At 41.8% G+C, this 9,868-nt stretch overlaps 1 protein-coding gene across 1 annotated transcript; it reads right to left on the bottom strand.

Moving 5' to 3' along the window:
- Positions 1-2,169: 2,169 nt before the first annotated feature.
- LOC132590536 (large ribosomal subunit protein uL16m-like) lies at positions 2,170-7,748 on the bottom strand. Its single transcript, XM_060263462.1, has 4 exons — positions 7,535-7,748; positions 5,788-5,856; positions 2,967-3,115; positions 2,170-2,852 (listed from the first exon to the last, which is right to left on the bottom strand). Exons 1-4 carry the CDS (start codon positions 7,584-7,586, stop codon positions 2,367-2,369), a joined length of 756 nt encoding a protein of 251 aa, XP_060119445.1. The 5' UTR covers positions 7,587-7,748; the 3' UTR covers positions 2,170-2,366.
- Between the last annotated feature and the right edge of the window lie 2,120 nt (positions 7,749-9,868).

A 9,868-nucleotide genomic window follows, 5' to 3' on the forward strand; every position in this document is an offset into this window, starting at 1 on the left:
CAACAAAGGTATTCCAAGTCCATACCTGCTAAGCAGTGTTGCTGTGCAGGATCCTGCCATGCTTGTGGCTCTACTCCCATAGCTATATACTAGGGATGGGCACGAACTGAAGCATGAATCACAATTCATGCTAAAAATGGCAAATTCGTGGTTCATTCTGAACTGGTTCAGCTGATCCCACCACATCCAAACAAGAACATTAACTGGCTTCATTTTTTCCAGACAGCCTGGTGCCAACCCTGCATTTCTTGTCAGTTTCCAGTTAAACTGACTGGAAGCGGCAGTTCCACTCTCCCTGGTAGCCTGCACTTCTTATCACTTCCCAGTGAAACCTCTGCTCTTCCAGCCCCTGCACTTCTCATCAGTTTCCAGTGACCCTGACAAGGAGCACAGGGGCTGGGAGAGCAGAGCTGCGGTATCTAGTCAGTTTCCAAGCTTCCTGGGAGTGAAACCAACCAGAAGGCTTCCCTTTCTTTCCCCAGTTCCTGGGAGAGCAGTTTATTGGGGCACCTGCTTTTGCACCAAACTTGGAAAGCAGGTAGAGGAGAGTCAGCTGAAGAGTTTGCTGCAAGTTTGGCATCTCTAGCCCACTTGGGGGCTGTTCTACACCTTTCCAAAATGAATGGACCTACAAACCATGAATTGTTTGGGAAACTGAAAAAAACATTAAATGAAACGAACCACTGAATTGAGCAGCCCATTGACCCACAAAACAAAATGAACCACCATTTTTGCATTCTGTACCCATCCCTACTATATACATATAGGCTGTTCCTTCTGCTGTATAAGAGTCAACAATCATGAGGCTCAAACTACAGCCAACTGTAGTGGAGTCATAATACAGACACCCCCAGTTAAAAACACTAATAGGTAACTGGACATCAGTTGCACTAACATGTATAACTTGTACAAAGATATGTACTGCACTTCCTGAATATATTTCTCATGTACTGGAACAAACCTTGTCACTGTATATATCTTTAAAATATATTTATGAATGACGTTGAGGTTTTCTTCTTTTAGTCTCTTCCTGATAAGGGTGTGGCTGGAACAGAAGTTCCTTTAGTCTGGCCAATGATGTATCATGTGATTTCTTGAAAGGTGGGGAAGACCCTCTGGTTTCTCCCCTTCATTTTGTGAACTGGCTACTAAGTAAAGAAAATGAGAACTTCATAAATGCACAATGTTTCATTCTTCCTTGTGACGATTCAAAGGAGAAGCACTTATTCAGATTTTCTCAACTGTGGCTTATATATCATCACTTGCTGCTGTACAAAACACATGGTCTGTTGATAAAAGAGCCTCTTGAATAATTTTTTTTCCACTGACCTGGTGTAATAAGTATGACAGACTAGGTTAAAGAAACTGTTAACATGCCACCTTAGATTTTTCTCCTCAACCCCTCTTCCAGCTTCAGGTTGGGGGGGGGGAGGGGGTTTGGGGGGGGAGGGAATGAGCCATTTTTGAGTTTACTAGAACCTTCCAGAAAGATAAAACTGTCCAACCAAACCACCCTCTTTAGTGTCTTGTAATTTCTAACCTGCTGCTGTTTAGTCATTGGGCTATCAGCTGGGCTGCCAGGAGGCTTAAATTCTCTGCCAGCACAAATGTGTTATAGTATTCTAATGAAGGCCATATCACCCTTCCAACATTGCTTTAAAAAAAGCAACAGCCACTAAGAACTTGTAAAAAAGTCTGTTTTTACAACAGTAAAGAGCCAGTTTGGTGTAGTGGTTAAGTGTGCGGACTCTTATCTGGGAGAACCGGGTTTGATTCCCCACTCCTCCACTTGCACCTGCTGGAATGGCCTTGGGTCAGCCATAGCTCTGGCAGAGGTTGTCCTTGAAAGGGCAGCTGCTGTGAGAGCCCTCTCCAGCCCCACCCACCTCACAGGGGCCTGTTGTGGGGGAGGAAGGTAAAGGAGATTGTGAGCCGCTCTGAGACTCTTCGGAGTGGAGGGCGGGATATAAATCCAATATCTTCTTCTTCTTCCTAAACCCATGTCTGAATATTCCAGGCAAAAATATTTCTTCTATGTAAAGGAGAAGTTACTGCAGGAAGACTCAGTCGTCCAGGAAGACAAAGCTGTGCAGAATTCTTCATGCACTGTAAACAACCACTTCTGGCAGAAGTTCCTGTGGTCTTGCATGAAACACTAAAACAGGCATCTATGACAAGAAATATTTATTCACCCAAAACCTATTAGTATAATGCAGCGTATTTTCATATTTTGCACAGCTATTTGTTTTTCAAGGCAGCCCTTTGCTTAATCCATTAAAAACCTTCTGTTTTATTTTATTAAAGCTTCAGAGCAGTCCATCTGTTGGCATCACAGTAAAAGAGCCTCTCATTCATTTCTACCTTTTTTATACTCTGTCTGGTAAAAAGAACTTTCCCCAATAGCGGCCCTTAAATCGTAAGTCATAGGGGCTCAGGTATTTCCTCATCCCTAGCATATTGGATGTGATAATGCGTTCAAAAGTCCATGGATTCTGGTTGTTTTGCCTCCTCTCTTCTTCTCTGTCCCGCATCTCCTGCAAGGACTCTCGGCTGACTGCTATGGCTGGGAAAGGTAGCTTTTGGGCCACTTGGGTTAAGAAGTACTCTACCTCACCAAATTCCACATATCCACCCACTTCTACTATGAGACGACCTGCCTTCACTGCTGTCACATAATGGTCAATTGCACCTTTGCCACCGCCCATCCGCTGTCCCAGTCCTTTGCGAGTGATGGGCTTGTAAGGGGCAGGCACCCTCCAAATAGCAAACATTGTCCTGGGATTGATGTGCCGGTTGATAGTCAAGCGTACCATTTCAAAGTGACCCCAGCGAAGGTAGCCGCCACCCATAGCCTGCAAAAGCAAGGAAGAAAAAAAAACATGAGGCTTACAGTTCAGGGACAGGCAAAGATATCATTTCTTCTATGTAAAGAAGAAGTCATTGAAGGAAAACTCACTGTCACTCACCAGAATGCCATACTGTCCTTCAGTGAATTCTGTGGCTTCTGTAGATGGGCCACGGATATCACGTAAATTCTTGAACTCACGCCTGGCTTTGGGTATGCTTGGGGCTCTCTCTATGAACTTTAGTTTGGGTTTTTCAGGAATTACAATGCCTGGAAGGAAGCAAGCAATTGCACATTCACTTCAGTAGTCTCCTGCCAGCTTTGTTCAGGTTTTGGGGCTTTAGCTTCCACATCAAAACTGTGCCTCCTGCTTGTCACCTCTTGTCAGTTTTATATGGAAGCACCTGAGGCAATGATATCTGAAATATCCTCCCTCAGATCAAATCAGCCAAATCAACCAATAATGGCTTCTGCTCCTCCATTAAACAAAACTGGTCAGATAATCCAAAAGTAAAAAAAAATACTTAACTTTCCACCCCCAACAGCCATTTTCAAAGTGACTTACAAATAAAATAAGAACAAATCAAACATCACTCCCAACAGCAGAGGGAGAGAAAACAATAAGAAGGCAGAAAATCATAGCAAGCTAGAATGAACTCAGATTTTCAATCAGGATTTTAAATATTATTTGCCTGGCACCTCCATAATAGTTCAGGCACCAGGCAAGCATTTGGAAGGTTCAAACATATGAAGAAGAAGAAGAAGAAGATATTGGATTTATATCCCGCCCTCCACTCCGAAGAGTCTCAGAGCGGCTCTCAATCTCCTTTCCCTTCCTCCCCCACAACAGACACCCTGTGAGGTGGGTGGGGCTGGAGAGGGCTCTCACAGCAGCTGCCCTTTCAAGGACAACCTCTGCCAGAGCTATGGCTGACCCAAGCCCATGCCAGCAGGTGCAAGTGGAGGAGTGGGGAATCAAACCTGGTTCTCCCAGATAAGAGTCTGCACACTTAAGCACTACACCAAACTGTTAGGAAGGCCCTATCACCAGTCACCAGCAGCGGGAAGTGTGTGTGTGTGTGTGTGTGTCCAGAGATTGACCTGCAATAATGAGCTATGTGCGTGCACAACTTCATTAAGAAGAAAGTTTTTTCTGGTATCTAGGCCCAAGCAATGTAAACTTTACTGACGAGAACTAATTGTATATAACTGTACTAAAAATGAACTAGACGTCAGTGTAACTTTTGTGCCACTGGTGTAAGATGTTCATGATAACAACCTCCAGTCAACAACCTAATCAGTGCAAAGGCAGCACTGAAAAGCATTGATTTAAAGAGCATCACAGTGATCTAGCCACATTATGGCCAGACCAGTTTTGTACTCACTCCTCTCTTCTGGAGACTAACATAGACAAAACTAGTACCCTGGAGATTGGGATGGCCTATTAATGTGTATCCTGGCCCTTATTTGGAAGTAAGTCCCACTGATTTCAAGTGGAAAATATTTTTACAAAGACTTGTTTAGGACTGCAGCAACAGTAATGATTTCTCTTCTCTTTGGTCCCTGAGATTAATTTAGAGCTATTATTCACTTGCATTAAAACAGCATTCTGAGATAGTTTTATCTCTTTCTGGTAAACATGGAAAATGTAGCTCAGATAGCAGCTAAATACTGTTTGTGCTAAATACAAACACAGTAGCGGTAGCAAAAATAACAATGTGGGATGCTGCTCCAAGCTTTCCGACATTTTGTCTCCAGATGTCAAATTTTGTTTTGTCACAGTATCAAAAAATCAGGGATGGAGAAAACTCAAATCTACATCTGGTAAGATCACCAGTATACTGATGAGAACGGTAATTGCAGGGCACAGGAATGGTTATTTTGCTTTGGCAAAAACTTTCATAAAGTGAGGTTTAAAGAGCCACATATTTTAATGTATTTGCTAAAAAAAAGGCAACTAGCCAACTTTGCATCTCTTTTTGCATAACTGTATTTACATGCATCACTATAATAGCATAGCATCACCAACAAATGTTTTGTTTACTACACTGGGCAGCACATTTAACACATTTCATGTCCCTCTGGAGAAGTGTACCAATTCAGTAATGCTCAACACAAGAGCTGTGTATTTCTAATACCAGTCACCCTCCATAGTGCGGTGTTTGCATATACCTATAAAATAGAGAGTGCTTTCAGATTTGATAGCCCCAATCACATTTGGAAGAATAAGAATCTTTAACCCAGTGTCCTATTTCCCCTTACAGGTCACAGTGTGGCCAACACTGGCAGAATGATCCCCTCTATTTAAGTATTACGTGTGAAATTCTAAAGCAAAACTCTTAGTGTCAGAAACATCACACACAATCTGTGTGCTAGATCAAGAAATCCCGCAGTGGGAATTTCATGTGCATATGTGCCTTATTTAGTAGAAGGCTACATCTCTGTGCACGGGGGCTTTACTGGGAAGGGAGGAAGAAGATGAATAATCTCAGCATAACTGACTTGGACAAATATTGCAGACATTCTTGTTAAGGGATAGCCAGAAATGGGTAACACATGTGGTAGCAAAATTCTGTGTATTAGCTCTTATGAAAAGGAATTGTGTGATCAAGGGAATGTAATTGATTTAGAACTTATTTTTATGAAATAACCTGCTTTCTACTTGCTTCAAACTGGTTTGTCCTTGGACCGTAATAAAGAATTGATTGTTTGATTGACTTTGACAAATACCTCTCAAGAGTAAATATGTATTTTTGAAACCATGCTACATTATCTGTCCTGTTCATGATATTTTAAGAGAATGATTTACTTTTGCACTGTCTGTACAACTATTTAGGGTGAATACCATCTATCCTTATCTACCTCATCTTGATCCAATTAAAAACAGGAACACAAAACTCATTTCATCTTTTGTAAGTAACCTCCCTCATCTATCAACATACCACTATAATCTGGGGGAAGTGCATACTTCTTCTTCAAGCCAGGAATAACAATGTTGGTGCTACTGGAGTCTAGAAAAAACAAAGAGAAGAAAGACAGCATCTAAAGTTAGTACTTTGCAGAAACTGGTACAAGAATATTGATCAAACATTCTACCTCTAAAATGCTAATAGTATTCTCTAATAAAATAACAGTGAGGTACTTTCGGAAAACCAAAAACAAATGGATGAAAACCTGTCATTTGCTTTAATACGATGAAAAATACCATATTTTGTAAATAAATTAAGAACTCATGAGAGTACACAACAGCAAATTGCAATATAATGCCGTGACTCCACTGAAGGAAGAACCAACAATATAGGGCTCCAGAGGTATCAAGCCCAGTACAATACGTAATAACCCCTGGCACAACTATATTTCAATAAACAGTATTTTCAGATATTCCATATCATTAAAAATGATTTATCTAAGGCTCATACAAGCACAAAAGATTCATAAACAGATTCATACACATAGTACAATACAGCACAAAACTTCATAACTACAATATCACAATACATGCATACACCAAAAAATCCAAGACCACTATGCTCAGTCATTCAAGTCCAAAAACCCTTGTGTAGCTACTCAGGTAGGTTCTCATCCAGTGCTACATTGGAAATAGCAACAAAATGTCTTCATCTGACCAGTGATCGATATAAATTTCCGGTTTCGATGTCCTGATCTACACCTGTTTTATTTTCCAAGAGGAAAAATTACTATAGAAATGGAATGTCCAAGCCTCTTGCATTTACAGTCACAACTTGCTTCATTCACCAGCAGGCATGGTGTATTTGAAAATACTGTTTATTGAATTATAGTTGTGCTAGGGGTTATTACACATTGTACTGGGTTTTGGGTTTGACCCCACTGAAAGCTGCAATATATGCAAATATTTGTAACAAGATAATCCATTGTATCCTACAAATTGTATCCTACAGATTATCCTAAATACAAGAATGAACAAGATGCACCCATGCTGATGATGAATTACCAGCTATCAGACAAATTTCCAAAAATAAGTGAATACTTCCAACCACAGAAAGAGAAGCAAGGCAGAAGGGACACTTTTGTCCTACAGACAAATTAAAACAGGACATTTATTCCTGTAACAGTTATGGAAGAGATTTAATTTCAGTACATGCAGATTCCGACCCTGCCTTACATGTTGCACTCTTAGAAATAATCTAGTCTACATAGCAATTATTAAAAGTACTAGAGGGTTGGCTGCTGTATCTGAGCATTCCAGGCATCATCGCCAGTCACACGTCAATTCCCCAACAGATCAGCCCACTTTATTCAGATGACAGGACTACCAAACAACAGGACACCACCTATAAATGAAAAGTTCTTCCCCGCCTTTTAAATTTCATATTGCAGATCCGGTTTCCACGATCATGTTTATCCTTTTTTAAGATGGCAGAGAAATCGCATTGCCAAGCGTTAGCTGTTGTGCAATGTGGACACAAGGGCAGGAGAAAAGTTTTGTGTTCTCTCAGCATCCACACAAATATCAGAGCCAGACCCATCCTCCTCCAGGGAGATTTACAACAGGAAAATGACGGGAAAGGAAGAGGCTGATCCGGCTCCCATCTCCACGACCCCAGGCTGGTCCTGATCCAATTCGCCACCTCGCCGGCTGCTGTTTTTTAGAAATGTAAAAGCCATGACTTGCAACGCCTCGTTTAACAAGGCAGGACGGATCCTGACCTGCTGATTTGCTAGAAGCAGCGAGTCTTGGGCGTCTAAGCTGCTTCCACATAATAGGAGGACAACAGCCGGCTGGCGAACCGGCGCACTACTTCTGCCCAGAATTAAGGTGGCTGAAAAGAAAGGCTTCCAAAAAGGAAAGAAGCGAACGGAGGCGGAAATCAAGACAGGGTTGTGCTCACCCTAATCCGACTCTGACTGCAACACTTCCAGTGAGGAGAGAGCGGGGAAACGGGACGGAAATAGTTCCAGCAATTAAAAGAGCCCGGGAACAACCGGGGCGAGTGAAGAAGAGTTCCGCGTGAGCAGATCTGAGAGCCATTCTGGAAATATCCCATTTTTTCCCCAGTTTATTAGTGACATATGAAGGCGACAGCTGTGCGTTCCTGCTCGCTCCTCACCCCGCATCGAATGATAACCTGCCTCTGAACTCGGAGGTTCAAGTTTGTTATCATGGCTAGTAGTTCTAGAACCCCTTCTCCATGGTAGAGTCCCACTTTTTCCTATGTGTGGACCTTACACCCACTCCCAGGACGGTTAGCGGGAGTAACGAGAGAGAGAAAATTGGAGTAATCCTAAACAGGTCGACTCAGAAGTAAATCCAATTTTATTGACTGAGTTTTAGTCCCGGGAAAATGTTCTTGTTTGTTTCAAAAACAACAGGAAAAAGGAACAGCCCTCCCCCTTCAACAATTAATAAAAGTGAGGAGAAAGTACGTATAAAGTAGAAACACAAATACCGCAACAGTGATCTACACATAAGATTTGATAAGATTTCCAGATAATTAAAAATAAGTCCATAAACAGTTGTACTCTATATGCCCTGGGATTAAATGCTGATAAAGTTGTAAGGTCCTCAATCCATTGATTTAAAGGGGGTGGGTGGGCATTTATCTCTCCAGTGTTGTAATATAAGCCTTTTAGCTTTAGTAAAGGTACAGAGGGTCCATTTTGATGACTATTGTTTAACCTTCAAGAGACAGATAGTTTAAAAGTACAAAAATCATTCTGGGGCTAAATCGAATAAAAAAATCAATGAGCATTCTAACAAAATTGGTTTGAGTAACAACGTACTCCCAGAAAAACCGAATGACTGGACATACCCAAAGCATATGTTTAAAGTGCACATCTTTTGAGTTACAATCATGCAGAGTCCAGCACTAGCTGGGAGGATGGGGCAATTCATCAAGTTGAATAAGTCAAACCAAACTGAACAGTTAGACACTTTACTCAATGCTTTACAGTTACTGTGATGTCCAACATATCCTAAACATCATTTTTGCTGAATAAATCACAAGATCTACAGAGAGCAGGTATAAACTTTGCTTTGGCAAAATAGGACAATCTAGCTCCTTATTGCATTCATTCCCAAGACTTTGCATATCATATTAATATCAAATATTTATAAACTACTAGTGTCGGTTTTGTTTTCAGCATCAGTTGAATTAGAGTTTCCAAGAGTAAAAGGGTCTCTGAGCCACTTAACGCTACAGGGCCAAGTTTAGATACTAACATATTGCAATTGTAAATACTGCCATTCGACACAACTTGATACATTATTTCTAGACCTCAGCTGAGAAAATGACAAAAATTCATCATCAGAGACTATCAATTAATCCATATCTGTCCAAGTTTTATATATATTTTCTATATAAAAATATATTCCTTCCAGTTGTATATGTGATCAGAAATGCTGTGTATATGTAATAGTGTTCTTCCCTGGCTTACTGGAGCCTGCAGGACTGAGCTTGGGGACTTGGGAACAATGGACAGTAGGATCCAAATCCCTGCTGTCCTGCTCCAATCATGGCTCCCCTGCTGGTTTGAATGGTCCAATAGCATGCTAGTGTGGGAACCTTGAGCGTATATAAGTTGGCCCAGTCTTTAGTCTTAGAGTGCAGCCCTATACTATGCTGTGATGAATAAAAAAGAGCTATGATCACTGCCACCTCGCCTCTTCATTGCATCAAACCCACTATATTATAGTGGTGACAAGGATGGGATCCTGGTGAGCGAGCCCAGCAACTGGCACCACACCACGCATTGCTAGCTCCGTGCATTGCATCGCCATCGCTGACAACATGGCCGCCACACCAGGAACAGTTCCAGAGTTTGACACCACCAGCCCTGAGCGATGGGAGACATGGTTGGAATATCTGGAGTACTACACTGAGTACCACGAGGTCAGTGGGCCCAAGAAGAAGGCACTCCTACTCAGCTCTTGTGGCATGACCACCCTGGAGCTGGCTCAGGGCCTCATGGCACCCACTTTGTTCAAGGAAGCAGCCTTCGAAGATATCCTCTCGGTGCTCGCAACCCATTTTGCACCACAGC

This window comes from Heteronotia binoei, unplaced genomic scaffold (genome assembly GCF_032191835.1).
Source record: "Heteronotia binoei isolate CCM8104 ecotype False Entrance Well unplaced genomic scaffold, APGP_CSIRO_Hbin_v1 ptg000225l, whole genome shotgun sequence".
NCBI classification, from domain to species: domain Eukaryota; kingdom Metazoa; phylum Chordata; class Lepidosauria; order Squamata; family Gekkonidae; genus Heteronotia; species Heteronotia binoei.

What these genes read in the sequence shown, in the direction of transcription:
- LOC132590536 (XM_060263462.1), bottom strand. Translation starts at nt 7,586, where the DNA reads ATGTGGAAGCAGCTTAGACGCCCAAGACTCGCTGCTTCTAGCAAATCA. An exon ending in TGCTTCTAGCAAATCAGCAG is followed by an intron (nt 5,857 to 7,534) that starts GTCAGGATCCGT and finishes TGTTTTTTCTAG; the next exon opens with ACTCCAGTAGCACCAACATT. An exon ending in ACTTCCCCCAGATTATAGTG is followed by an intron (nt 3,116 to 5,787) that starts GTATGTTGATAG and finishes GCTTCCTTCCAG; the next exon opens with GCATTGTAATTCCTGAAAAA.